The sequence below is a fragment of the Syzygium oleosum genome, unplaced genomic scaffold (genome assembly GCF_021117445.2).
Source record: "Syzygium oleosum isolate NSW1041296 unplaced genomic scaffold, Sole_v2.1 Sole_v2.26, whole genome shotgun sequence".
Taxonomy (NCBI): Eukaryota; Viridiplantae; Streptophyta; class Magnoliopsida; order Myrtales; family Myrtaceae; genus Syzygium; species Syzygium oleosum.
In genome coordinates, this window is record NW_026607510.1 from 3,863,128 (window position 1) to 3,879,318 (window position 16,191).

At 48.3% G+C, this 16,191-nt stretch overlaps 1 protein-coding gene across 1 annotated transcript; it reads left to right on the top strand.

Moving 5' to 3' along the window:
* Nucleotides 1–12,730: 12,730 nt before the first annotated feature.
* LOC115681976 (monooxygenase 2-like) lies at nucleotides 12,731–15,846 on the top strand. The gene is made up of 3 exons (XM_056303135.1): nucleotides 12,731–12,771; nucleotides 14,797–14,861; nucleotides 15,199–15,846. The coding sequence occupies exons 1-3, from the start codon at nucleotides 12,731–12,733 to the stop codon at nucleotides 15,765–15,767; spliced, it is 675 nt and encodes a 224-aa protein (XP_056159110.1). The 3' UTR covers nucleotides 15,768–15,846.
* Nucleotides 15,847–16,191: the final 345 nt, after the last annotated feature.

Here is a 16,191-nt window from a genome sequence, read left to right on the forward strand (position 1 = left end):
GTGTCGCCACACTAGGACGATTTGGCATACAAAATCTAGTGAAGACTATGAGAAACTATTGACATTTTGAAGATCTGCCTCCAAACAGGAGATTGATGGAGTTGTGGAGTCCAATAGAAGAAAATACTGTAAAAACCGAAACCCAAAACTTGCGGATCCAACTTTTGTTGTGAGTTGGCGGGAGGTGCTGCCCTCGCTCGTAAGGTGGCGAATTTTGTAAAAGGGTATCCATTTAATTTATACCGTAACTTTCTAAGCCCTAAACTCTTGTTATTTATTAAGGTGATATTACAAGATATTGATAATGTAAAGGTAACCTAGTGGAGCACCTTTTTCACTTTATGATGTTGAATGGTTTTACATGTAAATAATTCATGTCTTTTTTTTCTGATTTTTTTCTCTTATTTCTCGTTCCTAATAAGTTGAGCATACGTAAGGAGGCATCTAGCTATCAAAAGGCAACAAATTTGCCACTAAAAAAAAATAGCTACCAGAAGATAAGAGATTCCTTATCCTATTAAGCTTAATTACAAGTACTTCCATTTTTTTTTCCTTATTTGCCAATTTCAAGCTTGGTCTTCATTAAGGAGTCTTTCTCGAGGGGTTTGGCATTCATTTGGAAATTAAAGTACGAGTGCACTCTAGGTACTTTAAACTTCACTAGACCTGCTTGAGTTGTTAAGAATTGGTATTTTTGATATCTTTTTTCATTCAAAATTCCAGCAACAAAGTCAATATTTGGGTCAAATTCGCAGATTGACTAAACGTCCTATGTTCGACCGTTCGTTAGCTCAGACCAATTGTAATCTAGCTCTCTCCAAGACACTGTTGGATAAGAATCCAAACAAGACAAGGTCCATCCTTGCGCATTTGCTTGCGCAAGTTATAAGACAAGGCAAGGAATTTGAAAAGGATCATTTTGTGTTGATGGCGTATTTTACATCTAGAAGTAAAAACACGTGCTTTTAGACCTTTCACGCTCATAGTTTAGCAAAATTCTAGACATTTGAAAATTTGTTCTGCAGCTGTAATATTCATTCAGTGTTGTTTCAATAGCATACGTAAGGAGGTACGTAGCTATCGCAAGGACAGCAAACCTTCCCGCACGATAAATAGCGACCCTAGTACAAGTGACTCCTCATCCCAATTCAGAACAACAACGCGGGCGCGTGCGCTCTCACGAGCTTGAAAATTCGAAGACGACCGATATATGGAGGAGGTGGTGATAGTGGGCGCCGGCATCGCGGGGTTGGCGACGGCGGTGGCCCTGAAGAAGGTCGGCATCCGAGTGCTCGTCCTCGAGAGATCGAAGGAGCTGCGAGTGACTGGCGCGGCTCTTGGTCTCCACCCTAATGCGTGGCTTGCGCTCGACGCACTCGGGGTTTCGGACAAGCTCGCGCCCCTCTATGATCCTTTCCACAAGTAAGGCCCTTGTTTGCTCTTTATACATTAACACAAACGTCTGATTATTGTGGATTTACGGGAATGAGGTGAGGAATCATTTGAGAGTATTAAAAGCCAATCGAATCTTACTTCAACAATCACAAATCGGGACTTTTATGAGTGATTTTTCTGCTAATACCGGAAATGGTAGACATAATTTCGGGCGTTTCGATTTTGATGGATGATGAATTAGTGTAAGCATCTCTTAGAAGAGGTGAAAAGCTCCCCATCTCATATATGTAAAATGCAATGAATTCCAATGACCTCGTGAAATTTTTTTGTGGTCTTACTCTTATCTTTTATGTACATGTGTGTATGGTATTCACGGTGATCGAATCCTGGACTTAGTATTCTCCGGCCCCACCCATTAATCCCTTTACCAAGAGAGTTGCATGCCTAGTGGCGACCTTGTGAAATTTACCTATTGGAGTTACTGATGGGATTCATTCTCATAATAGTGCAACTAAATACCTTGATATCCATCAAATCAAGGGAGAAAAGTGTTATATCAGTGAGAAAGAACAATGGGTTGTCCAAGCAAAGATACACAGAGTGAAAAGATAAGTTCTACATTGATTTTGTACTTGGTTAAATCAATTCTAGGTGTGGGGAACTTCGTAAATGGTTCTTTAAAAAAAAAAAAATTAAAGATCTGGGATGCTTGACCTTGAATCTATTGGACAATTTCTCAGTTACTAGAATTAATAATTTTACTCGTTGATATTCTGATTTTTTTGGTACTTGTCTATCAGGGGATACATAACTGATGTCCAGACTAAATCGATCCGAGAAGTGCATTATGCTCCAAATAACCGGTGAATCTCAAACTCATCTCATGTTTTCTACCTACCTTTTCATCGTCGCTTGTTTCCTTAATTTACTGTTTAATGTTTTGGATCTATCAATTTCTTGTAATCTTCTACTAATTATACTTCATTGGCTCAAAAGGATACAAATGACTCTCACAAATAAGCCCTATTTTTACAGCTCATTTTCGAAGAAGATCGCCAATTAGTTAAGTTTGATTATTTAAAGCTCTTTTTGTTAGATAAAATTGGATAATCTTATTCAATAAATTTTATGCATGTGTTCTTCAAATGCTGATGATAGAGAACCATGCCTCGTGCATTAAAGCAGGATTGGAGGCCCACCAAGAGCGGTTCATCGAAGGGTCCTGTTGGAAGTCCTGGCAGAGGAGCTTCCTCCGAATACCATTCGATTCTCTTCCAAGATAACTTTTATCGAAACCCAAGTAGAACAAGGCTCATCCATTTGTGTTGTCACGCTTGATGATGGGACCATCATAAAGTCCAAGGTCTCTACAGTCCTCGAGTACCTTCTTTTGAATCGAAATAAGTTGCGGTAACATGCTGACTTTGAACTTATCGGAACCTTGATTATTTGTGCGTGTAGGCTGTTGTGGGATGCGACGGCGTGCACTCTGTTGTGGCCAATTGGCTAGGACTTCGCTCGCCGGCCTATTCAGGCCGATCGGCAGTGCGCGGGTTGTCCGTGTTCCCAGAGGGCCACGGATTAGACCACGGCTGCACGTTTCAACATTTTGTGGATGTGGGCAAGAGGGCAGGTTTTGTTACTCTCAACGAGGCCAAATTCCCTAAAAAACCCCCAACTTTACCCTTTATCTCAATTATATCCCAAACTTTTTTTTGTCTTATAAAAAACCTCAAACTTTTACTTTTGTCCCAAATCTACCCAATTCACTTTTCGTCCAATTTTTTAATATTATTTTTTATTTTTTCGAATTTTTTTTATTTTTTCTTTTCTTTTCTTTTTCCTTTCCTTTTCTTTTTTTTTTTGTTTCACCTTCTGGCCGGTCGCCGGACCGGCGACCAGCCAGAGGCGGGGGCCGGCGAGGTCGGCCCCGCCGGCCGCTGGCGATGTCACGCCCCGAACCCCAACGGGCTCGCGACACCCCTTCCACGGTCGTATTGAACGCGACGTCCCAGGACGCGTCGCCGACCCAAACGAAACACCCAACAATAAAGGCAAACAGAAGCGAAATTAATTAACCCAGACAATAAACAATAACAAAGGGATAACACGCAACAGTAATTGCATACATCATAAAGCAGTCACTATTACAAAACAATAACCCAGTCTACCAAATTTAAAGCCACAATTTTCAAAAAGGGGGCGGTGGTTGACAAACTTATCTCCTCTACAAAAGGTACTCAAAAGACAGGGTAAATGATCTATCTTTCAATCCCTGTGGAGCTCTGGCGGCATCTCCGAATCGATCACGATCGCGGATCTGAAATGGTTATATAATAACCGTGAGAACGAGTCTCAATAAGCAACCCCCTATACCCCACGTAGGCCAATGCGTACCCAGACAAGTCTAACATGCGAATAGCCAAACAACACAACCAATTTCACACGACAAGCTTACCTCGCCTCGAATCACGTGCCAACCCTGCATATTAGTCCAAACATGATAACGCAACAATAGTTCACCACCATATCACAATCACTCGGCACACACTCCCACTCGCAATCCGCCAAACCAATCAGTCACATCGCACACACGTGTCCAACCAACTTTCCTCTCACGGACCACCGTCAACACGTCTCAAGTCCGGTCTCACAGGCACACAAGCCACACAATTCGATCAATTCCAATGGCCGCCGTCAACACGTCCCAAGCCATACCATTCAATCAAATCCAGTGGCCGCCGTCAACACGTCCCAAGCCACACTATTGAATCAATTTCCAGTGGCCGCCGTCAACACGTCCCAAGCCACACTATTCAATCAATTTCCAGTGGCCGCCGTTAACACGTCCCAAGCCACATTATTCAATCAATTTCCAATGATCGACGTAAACACGTCCCGGTACAACACACCTTTAACGGGCCACCGTCAACACGTCTCAAGCCCGAATCCATTTGGCACATCGACCATTCATGCCTTCACACGGACCGCCGTCAACACGTCCCAAGTCCGTAGCCCTCCGATCAATCCGGGCTTAAAATCGACAGGCATGCACATGCCATTCAATTCAATCAATTTCACGCCAATTGCATCAAAGGATCCATATTCCCAATTCGCCACGTCAATCCACAAACCCGACGTTCAAGTCGGCCACGTATGATCACCCAAATCATGCACATTATTTTATCCAATCCAATTAGCACAATTATATCATAATATAATTTAATTAAAACACCCCCTAGCCATTCTAAACCCGAGACAAGTCAATAAAGTACCCAAAATACTAGGTAGGGTTTAGGAAGTCACTTACTTCAATTTGGCTCGGGAAAAACCCGCACTGGCTCAAAAACGGCCCGGATGAACAGTGTCGAATGAACAGTAACGGGCCCCTGATGAACAGTGTTCGGAATGAACAGTAATGGCCCCGGATGAACAGTATTCTGAATGAACAGTATGGGCCCGGATGAACAGTAATGGGCCCGGATGAACAGTGACGGCCCCCCCTCGGCTGAACCGTACGAGTAAGGGCGCGGGCTCGGCCACGGCCCGGGGCACGCTCGGGCTGGCTGGGCAGGGTCGCCGGGGCTAGGTGGTGGTAGACGGGGCAGCGACGGCGGCCGGTACGGCGATGCGCGGCGGCTAGTCGAGGCGGCGCCGAGGAGAGCCCAAAACAGGGAAGGCGTCGGGGAGGAAGAACAACAGAGGAAGAAAGGTGGTGGCGGCCAAGGGGGGAGCGGCAGATCGGCGGAAGTGGCTGGGGGGGGGAAGGCTGGGTGGCGGAGGCCGAGCGGCGGCGGCCGGAACGACGGCACGCGGCGGCGGCGAAGCTGGGAGCCGAAACTGGGGAAGGCGTCGGGGAAGAGAGAAACAGGGGGAGAGGGGGTCGCGCGGCGGCCGGAGGTGGCACGGCGGCGTCTCGGGTGGCCGGGCGACGGAGGACAGGCCGGCAGACGGCTGGGCAACGCCGGACCACGGCGGACGCAGCGGCAAGCTGCTGCTCGCGTGCAGCGTGGACAGGGTCGGCGACAGGCGGACAAGGCCGACGAGCGGCGGTCACGGGCGACGAGCGGCGGTACAGCTCGGTCGGGCGACGGCGGTGACGGCAACGACGGCGACGGGGCTGGAGGCGAGCTCGGTCGGCGTCGGCTGGTGCGAGCAGAAGCAGAAACGATCGAGCGGCGAAGGAGGAGGAAGAAGAAGAAGAAAGAAGGAAGAAGAAAAAGAAAAAGGAAGAGAGAGAAGGAGAAGGGATGGGTTTGACACAGGGGAGAAGGGATAGACGTGCGCAGGGGGAGGTGACCGGGGAGAGAGAGAGAGAGAGAGAGAGAGAGAGAGAGAGAGAGAGAGAGAGAGAGAGAGAGAGAGAGAAAACCACAAAGTCAAACCTAATGATCGCGATCCAACGGCCCACGTTCGAACTCGAAAACGATCTAACGGTCCACAATAATCCTAATTAATAATATAGGAAAAAGGGCCAAAAGAAAATAACTCAAAACACACTACGAGTGAGGTCTACTAGTCCAAATTCGCACCCGGTCGAAAATCCACTTTCCACATATTCCTGGCAATAGCAACGCTGGCCACAATAATATCGACACCGTCCAATTAAATTCGTCCCGAAACTCCGAGAAATTCGACACCAAAGTTTGGGCTCTAAATAACGGCCAAATTCGATCGAGTGCGATTCTAGCGAAATCTCTAATTTAAAAAAAAATAATAACCGAGAGTGATCAGTTCCCGGGCGAGATTTTCCTATAAGCACACTGACGAATTACACGTTTTATAAATCCCAACTATGGGCCAAAATTCGGAATGTCACAACTCTTCCCCCCTTACAAAAATTTCGTCCTCGAAATTTACAATCCAACCTAACTATTCAAACAAATGGGGGTACTGGTGTCGCATCAACTGTTCGCTTTCCCACATCGCACCTTCAGTTCCATGATGCTCCCAAATTACCTTGACCATCGGAATTGTTTTGTTCCGCAATACTCTCTCCATTCTGTCCTCGATTCTTACTGGCTTTTCCACGTACGACACTTGTCGTCCACGTCTATTTCTTCATAATTTAGCACGTGGGTCGGGTCCGGTTCATACTTCCTTAACATAGACACGTGGAACACATTATGTACTTGAGATAAATTCGGCGGTAGAGCGAGACGATAAGCCAATGTGCCAATTCTCTCTAAGACCTCGAATGGACCCACGTACCTCGGGCTCAACTTCCCTTTCTTGCCGAACCGAGATAGTCCTCTCATAGGCGACACTTTGAGGAAAACGTGGTCCCCCACTTGAAACTCCAAAGACCTACGTCTCCGATCCGCATAATTTTTCTGACGGCTCTGAGCGGTCCTTAGCCTTTCCCGGATAATCTTTACCGTTTCCATCGACTGCTGAACCAACTCTGGACCTGTTACACTTCTTTCTCCCACTTCATCCCAACACAAGGGTGTTCTACACACTCTGCCATAAAGTACTTCAAACGGCGCCATCCCAATACTCTGCTGAAAACTGTTATTGTAGGCAAATTCAACCAAATGCAACTGTTCCTCCCAGCTACCTTTAAAATCCAATACACACGCCCGTAACATATCTTCCAAAGTCTGAATTGTCCTTTCAGACTGGCCATCCGTTTGGGGATGATAGGCCGTACTAAACTGCAACTTTGATCCTAAGGCCGCTTGGAAACTTTTCCAAAAATTAGCAGTAAACCGGGGATCACGGTCCGAAGTGATCGATACCGGTACTCCATGCAATCGGACTATCTGCCGTATATATAAATCTGCGTATCTCTCTAGCTCAAAATCCTTTCGCACTGCCAGGAAGTGCGCTGACTTGGTCAATCTGTCCACTATCACCCAAATAGAATCGTGTCCCCTTTGGCTTATTGGCAATCCCGTTACAAAATCCATCGTAATATGCTCCCATTTCCATTCTGGGATTTCCAACGGTTGCAACATCCCATCAGGTTTACAATGTTGTGCCTTCACTTGCTGGCACGTCAAACACTTGGCCACATGCTTGGCCACATCCACCTTCATTCCATTCCACCAATAATGCTGTCGAAGGTTCTGGTACATCTTCGTGCTGCCCGGATGAATGCTATAATTGCTCCTATGAGCTTCCGATAAAATCTCTTCCTTAAGCTCCAAATCCTCGGGTACGCACAAACGTCCTCGAAACTTAAGAATTCCGTCCTCGGACACTTGGAAGTCCGGTTTCCTCTTGGTGCCATCCATCTCCAGAATTTTCTGAATCTCAGGGTCCGTAGACTGCAACGCCTTAATCTTGGTTTGCACTTCCGGTTCAATCCTTAACGTTGCCACCAAACTGGAGAGGCGTCCTACCTCAAACTTAAACTCTGAGTCTCGTGCTTCTTCCAATAAAATCCACTCCTTAACTAATAATTGTGCGATGCTCGATTTCCGGCTTAAGGCATCCGCTACCCGGTTGGCTTTTCCGGGATTATACAAAATATCACAGTCATAGTCCTTCAGAAGCTCCATCCAACGTCTTTGCCTCATATTCAATTCCTTCTGCGAAAACAAATACTTGAGGCTCTGATGGTCCGTATAAATTTGGAACCTTTCTCCATATAAATAATGCCTCCAAATCTTAAGTGCGAAAACGATTGCTGCCAATTCCAAGTCGTGAGTTGGGTAGTTCATCTCATGAGGCCTTAACTGACGCGATGCATAAGCAACCACCCTTCCATGTTGCATTAGCACGCATCCCAATCCCTTGAGCGAAGCATCGCTATAAATCTCATATCCTCCCGGTCCTGAAGGGATCGTTAGCACTGGCGCAGTCGTCAATCTCTGCTTCAACTCCTGAAAGCTCTCTTCGCAGTTTTCCGTCCATTCAAACTTAGTCTCTTTCTTAAGCAACCTTGTCAATGGAGTGGCTATTGCCGAGAATCTTTCCACAAATCGTCTATAGTAACCTGCCAGTCCTAAGAAGCTTCGAACCTCAGTAACCGTCGTCGGTCTCGGCCAATCCATCACTGCTTCAATCTTTGCCGGATCCACAGAGATTCCTTCTCCGGAAATTACATGTCCAAGAAATTCTACTCGGTTCAACCAAAACTCGCACTTGCTAAACTTAGCATACAGTGCATGCTCTCTTAACGTTCGTAGAACCTTTTCCAAGTGTACCTCATGTTTCTCGGGGCTCTTTGAATACACTAAAATATCATCTATGAAGACAATGACGAACTGATCCAAAAACTCCTTGAATATCCGATTCATTAAGTCCATAAAGGCTGCAGGGGCGTTAGTCAATCCGAACGGCATTACCGTAAACTCATAGTGCCCATATCTCGTCCTAAATGCCGTTTTTGGTATATCCTCATTCTTAATCCTCAATTGGTGGTAACCCGTCCTCAAGTCGATCTTTGAAAATATCGATGCACCTTGCAACTGATCAAACAGGTCTTCTATCCTTGGTAGTGGGTACTTATTCTTAATGGTCACCTGATTTAACTGTCTGTAGTCTATGCACAACCTCAAAGATCCATCTTTCTTTCTCACGAATAACACCGGTGCTCCCCATGGAGACGCACTCGAGCGGATAAAGCCTTTATCTAGCAACTCCTGCATTTGGACCTTCAATTCCTTCAATTCAGACAGTGGCATCCTATAGGGCGCTTTCGAGATCGGTTCCGTCCCTGGGGCTAACTCAATCACGAACTCCACTTTTCTATCAGGTGGCAGTCCCGGCAATTCCTGAGGAAAAACATCAGGGAAATTGCACACCACGGCTATGTCTTCTAGCCTCGGCTCTCCAGCCGTCGAATCAACTATATTTGCCAGAAATCCTTGGCACCCTTCATTCAGAAGCTTGGCTACCTCGAGCGACGAAATCCAAGGGATCGAGGTTCCTCCTCGGTTTCCCACAAACTCAAATCTAGGATGTCCAACTGGATTAAATTGGATCACCCTGCTACTATAGTCCATAACAGCTCTCTATTTGACCAGCCAGTCCATACCGATAATCACATCAAAGTCATGCATAGATAAAACCGCCAAATCTATCCTTCCTTCCTTATCGCCAATCACTATCTTACAATCGGGACATCCAAACGCAATCAGCACTTTATCATTCAGTGGAGTAGTAACACACAGCATAACATCAAGCGATTTCGGCTCAATCCCAGATAATTCAACGAACTGCTCAGATATAAATGAATGCGACGCCCCCGGATCAAACAAGGCATATGCAGCATGATCACAGAGAGAGACAGTACCTGTGACCACGCCAGGCGCGTCTTGAGCCTCCCTCCTTGCCATTGCATACACCGGCCTTGGGCGCGGCCCTATTCGATTGGCCATGGATAGCTCTAGTTTGATTTCCATTCGGGCGGCGGCGGCAGAGTGCGGGCGACCCACTTCGCCTATTGTTGGGCGATCCTTCATCGATGGCCCCTTCCGCCACATACAAAACAGACTCCGCTCCTATTTGGGCATGGTCCATTCCAGTGCCTTCCTCCACATAGCCTACATGGGGCGTTCTGATAACGGTTTGGCTTCCCAATATTCCTCCGAACGGGAGGGACAAAGCGACTATTTCCTGCCATGGGCCTTTTCCCAAGTTGACGGTCATCCCTAGTCAGGGCATACCGCGATCCAGAAGCTGCAGCCCGATCCGTTTGATCTCGCTCAATTGCCTGAGCCCTTTCATAAATCTCATTATAGCCCCTCAAGTTCAATGAGATCATCTGACTGCGAAGGTCCGGCTTCAGCCCATCCCGGAACCTCCTAACTTTGTCCATTGGGTCCTCCACCACTCTGGGGGCAAATTTGGATAGCCTTGCAAACTCGGCTTCATACTGATCTACCGCCTTCTGACCTTGGCGGAGTCTCATAAATTCCGCCAGTTTCTGCTCTCGGGCGCTTTCCGAGAAGTATTTACCATTGAAGGTCTCGGTAAAAATAGTCCAATTCGGGGCAGTACCAGCGGGTAACACTTGACCTCTGGTGGCTCTCCACCAATCGCTAGCATTTTCCTGAAGCTGGTAGACTCCTAAGGTTACTTTCTCTTCCTCAGTACACCCCAGCACCTCAAAAGCTTTCTCTAGCTCTTCTACCCATCTCGGTGCAGCCTCGGGGTCACCTCACCCATCAAACTTTGGGGGTTTCAACCTCAGAAACTGTTCGACCAGCTTGGACATTGGCCTGATCGCATTTACTCGCACTGGACCGGGATTTTCACCAATTACATTATTCCCTTGATCTCCATTATTCCCAACAATCTCGCTGGCAGCTGCAGCGGCGACATTAGCACTTCTTTCCCCCGTCTGTCTACCAGATAATATTCATGCTTCTTCGAGCGCTCTCCAGATTTCATCCACCCTAGGATCCTCCATAACTCCAGCTAACGGGGCTACGCGACCTCGACCTCAACCTCTACCTCGACCTCGACCTCGACTGCTCATCTTACCGATTCTCACAAACGCTCACCTGCGAAGTTCCACGCAGGAATTAAAAACCTAGGCCAACTATACCAGTCTAAGCCCTAGGCAGTAAAATCACAACACAATTCACTAAGCAGGCAGCCAATCACAACCGACAACCAATCACAACCAACATAGTTCGTGCACTTACCTCAAGTCCTGACGCACCTGCATTTCACGTATTAGTGCATAATATCACTCAACAATCATAACCAAACAGTCTGGGTAACGCATGGCCAACAAGTCTCCCTAACTAGCTATCCCAAAGTCATCGCTCCTTATCACTCCAGGTTTCGACCATTGGGATCGAGCTGACCTTGCTCTGATACCAACTCAACGGGGATGTCACGCCCCGAACCCCAACGGGCTCGCGACACCCCTTCCACGGTCGTATTGAACGCGACGTCCTAGGACGCGTCGCCGACCCGAACGAAACACCCAACAATAAAGGCAAACGGAAGCGAAATTAATTAATCCAGACAATAAACAATAACAAAGGGATAGCACGCAACAGTAATTGCATACATCATAAAGCAGTCACTATTACAAAATAATAACCCAGTCTACCAAATTTAAAGCCACAATTTTCAAAAAGGGGGCGGTGGTTGACAAACTTATCTCCTCTACAAAAGGTACTCAAAAGACAGGGTAAATGATCTATCTTTCAATCCCTGTGGAGCTCTGGCGGCATCTCCGTATCGATCACGATCGCGGATCTGAAATGGTTATATAATAACCGTGAGAACGAGTCTCAATAAGCAACCCCCTATACCCCACGTAGGCCAATGCGTACCCAGACAAGTCTAACATGCGAATAGCCAAACAACACAACCAATTTCACACGACAAGCTTACCTCGCCTCGAATCACGTGCCAACCCTGCATATTAGTCCAAACATGATAACGCAACAATAGTTCACCACCATATCACAATCACTCGGCACACACTCCCACTCGCAATCCGCCAAACCAATCAGTCACATCGCACACACGTGTCCAACCAACTTTCCTCTCACGGACCACCGTCAACACGTCTCAAGTCCGGTCTCACAGGCACACAAGCCACACAATTCGATCAATTCCAATGGCCGCCGTCAACACGTCCCAAGCCATACCATTCAATCAAATCCAGTGGCCGCCGTCAACACGTCCCAAGCCACACTATTGAATCAATTTCCAGTGGCCGCCGTCAACACGTCCCAAGCCACACTATTCAATCAATTTCCAGTGGCCGCCGTCAACACGTCCCAAGCCACATTATTCAATCAATTTCCAATGACCGACGTAGACACGTCACGGTACAACACACCTTTAACGGGCCACCGTCAACACGTCTCAAGCCCGAATCCATTTGGCACATCGACCATTCATGCCTTCACACGGACCGCCGTCAACACGTCCCAAGTCCGTAGCCCTCCGATCAATCCGAGCTTAAAATCGACAGGCATGCACACGCCATTCAATTCAATCAATTTCACGCCAATTGCATCAAAGGATCCATATTCACAATTCGCCACGTCAATCCACAAACCCGACGTTCAAGTCGGCCACGTATGATCACCCAAATCATGCACATTATTTTATCCAATCCAATTAGCACAATTATATCATAAAATAATTTAATTAAAACACGCCCTAGCCATTCTAAACCCGAGACAAGTCAATAAAGTACCCAAAATACTAGGTAGGGTTTAGGAAGTCACTTACTTCAATTTGGCTCGGGAAAAACCCGCACTGGCTCAAAAATGGCCCGGATGAACAGTGCCGAATGAACAGTAACGGGCCCTGATGAACAGTGTTCGGAATGAACAGTAATAGGCCCGGATGAACAGTATTCGGAATGAACAGTATGGGCCCGGATGAACAGTACTCGGAATGAACGGTAATGGGCCGGATGAACAGTGACGGCCCCCCCTCGGCTGAACCGTATGAGTAAGGGCGCGGGCTCGGGCACGGCCCGGGGCACGCTCGGGCTGGCTGGGCAGGGTCGCCGGGGCTAGGTGGTGGTAGACGGGGCAGCGACGGCGGCCGGTACGGCGACGCGCGGCGGCTGGTCGAGGCGGCGCCGGGGAGAGCCCAAAACAGGGAAGGCGTCGGGGAGGAAGAACAACAGAGGAAGAAAGGTGGTGGCGGCCAAGGGGGGAGCGGCAGATCGGCGGAAGTGGCTGGGGGGGGAAGGCTGGGTGGCGGAGGCGGCCGGAACGACGGAACGCGGCGGCGGCGAAGCTTGGAGCCGAAACTGGGGAAGGCGTCAGGGAAGAGAGAAACAGGGGGAGAGGGGGTCGCGCGGCGGCCGGAGGTGGCATGGCGGCGTCTCGGGTGGCCGGGCGACGGAGGACAGGCCGGTGGACGGCTGGGCAACGCCGGACCACGGCGGACGCAGCGGCAAGCTGCTGCTCGCGTGCAGTGTGGACAGGGCCGGCGACAGGCGGACAAGGCCGACGAGCGGCGGTCGCGGGCGACGAGCGGCGGCACAGCTCGGTCGGGCGACGGCGGCGAGCGGCGACGGGGCTGGAGGCGAGCTCGGTCGGCGTCGGCTGGTGCGAGCAGAAGCAGAAACGATCGAGCGGCGAAGGAGGAGGAAGAAGAAGAAGAAAGAAGGAAGAAGAAAACGAAAAAGGAAGAGAGAGAAGGAGAAGGGATGGGTCTGACACAGGGGAGAAGGGATAGACGTGCGCAGGGGGTGGTGACCGGGGAGAGAGAGAGAGAGAGAGAGAAAACCACAAAGTCAAACCTAATGATCGCGATCCAACGGCCCACGTTCGAACTCGAAAACGATTTAACGGTCCACAATAATCCTAATTAATAATATAGGAAAAAGGGCCAAAAGAAAATAACTCAAAACACACTACGAGTGGGGTCTACTAGTCCAAATTCGCACCCGGTCGAAAATCCACTTTCCACATATTCCTGGCAATAGCAACGCTGGCCACAATAATATCGACACCGTCCAATTAAATTCGTCCCGAAACTCCGAGAAATTCGACACCAAAGTTTGGGCTCTAAATAACGGCCAAATTTGATCGAGTGCGATTCTAGCGAAATCTCTAATTTAAAAAAAATAATAACCGAGAGTGATCAGTTCCCGGGCGAGATTTTCCTATAAGCACACTGACGAATTACACGTTTTATAAATCCCAACTATGGGCCAAAATTCAGAATGTCACAGGCGAGGCTTGGCCCCGCCGGTCGCCGGCGAGGCCGACCTCGCCAATAGCCGGCGGGGGCCGAGCCTCGCCGAGGCCGGCGAGGCTCGGCCCCGCCTGGTGAGGCTTGGCCTCGCCGTTCTCCGGGCGAGCCGACTCGCGCCGGTTGCGGCGGGCCGACCTCGCCAATAGCCGGCGAGGCTCGGCTCGCGGCCGGCCAGGCGTGGCCGAGTTCTTGCCCGGATCGGCGAGGCTCGGCCCCGCCGGCAACCGGGCGAGGTCGGCCTCGCCCAAGAACGGCGAGATTCGGCCTCGGCCGACCTCGCCCGGTTGTCGGCGGGGCCGAGCCTCGCCGGATCGGCGAGAACTCGGCCACGCGGCGCCGGCGAGGCCGACCTCGCCAATAGGCTGGCGGGGCCGAGCCTCGCCGTGGCCGGCGAGGTCGGCCCCGCCGGCAACGGCGAGGTCGGCTCGCCCAAGAACGGCGAGGCCGAGCCTCGCCCGGACACGGCGAGGCTCGGCCTCGCCCAACGCCGGCGGGACCGAGCCTCGCCCCCGCCGGCCCCCGCCTCTGGCCGGTCGCCGGTCCGGCGACCGGCCCAAAGGTGAAACAAAAAAAAAAATAAAAGGAAAGGAAAAAGAAAAGAAAAGAAAAGAAAATTCAAAAAAAAAAATAACATTAAAAAATTGGACGAAAAGTGAATTGGGTAGATTTGGGACAAAAGTAAAAGTTTGAGGTTTTTTATAAGACAAAAAAAAGTTTGGGATATAATTGGGACAAAAGGTAAAGTTTGGAGTTTTTTAGGAAATTGGGCCCTCCCAACGATAAGGAACTTTACTGGTTTTTCCTGGGGAAGTGTCCTCCTAAAGGTACCATTGGATATAGTTTTCACCTTTTATCTTCCCTTCGTTTTGGATTTTATTTTTTTAATGATATCGAGTTAGTCACTTTTTTCTTGATATACTACATAGAAAAGTAGCCAGATTGCTTTTAGCAGGAATAAAAAAAGAAATACAATTAATTCATCAATTGGGGGATGAATGTATATGATAAACATCGACTCATTAAAGCCGACTCTTTACAAATAATTTCTAATCAATATCTGGTAATTTTTTTTTTCTGATTCTTAACATTTACTGGACTATGATACCCCTTTAATAATTACTTGCTGATCTTCTTTGATCTTTAACGTTTCAATTCATCAAGGTATGGAGAACGGAGTGGATCCAGAAATGATACAGAAGGAAGTGAGCGAAAATTTGGCAAAGGACTTCCCACCCGGGTACCTGGACATCGTCAAGCGCTCCGATCTCTCGAGTTTGACATGGGCCCCGCTGATGTTCTGCTATCCTTGGGACGTCCTGTTCGGAAACCTAGCCCGATCAAACGTCACGGTGGCCGGAGACGCTATGCACCCGATGACCCCCGACTTGGGGCAGGGCGGATGTTCGGCGCTTGAGGATGCGGTAGTATTGGACCGGCACCTCGGGGACTTGATTTCCAAGCACGGCGAGCTCGTGACCCAAGATATTGGATTTGCTATAGAGAGGTACGCAAAGGAAAGGAGACTGAGGGCCGCCATATTGATAACAGCGTCGTACTTCTCAGGTTATTTGCAGCAAGATGGATCTAGTGGATTAATGAAGTTCCTGAGAGATGTTGTGTTCTATAGGCTTGTCTTGGCTATAATAGTAAATAGCATTACACAATATGATTGTGGGAAGCTTCCTAGTGTCTCCTCTTTGCCTTCATGTGTACCTGAAAGCTCCACCTAATTAGCGAGTTGCAAATGGTTAATGGTCTTCTATTTTATTTTATATGGACGCGTTAGCAATATTAGGATGTTTATCTATATACCTTTTTTATGAGGATTATGCATGTCTCTCTTTTGCATTCTTATTCTTATATTGCTCCGTGAGATTTAGTGGGACCATTGCTAACTGTTCTCAAAACTTAAGCTGTTAGATAAATGGGTGATTTAATATCTAAATATTCTAACCCTCTCCCTCAAACGTAAGCTGAACTTTGACCCAAGCCTAAAGCGTGGATATGTAACTGGGGAGGCAAATAATATCTAAATATTCTAACAAGACGGTGATGAAGTTTATTGCAATTCATAACAAAAAAGTTCAGGACGTCGTCCTCTCCTCCGGTGGCTGATTCTCTCTCTCCGGCTCTGGGATCTTGTCGTCGGCATGT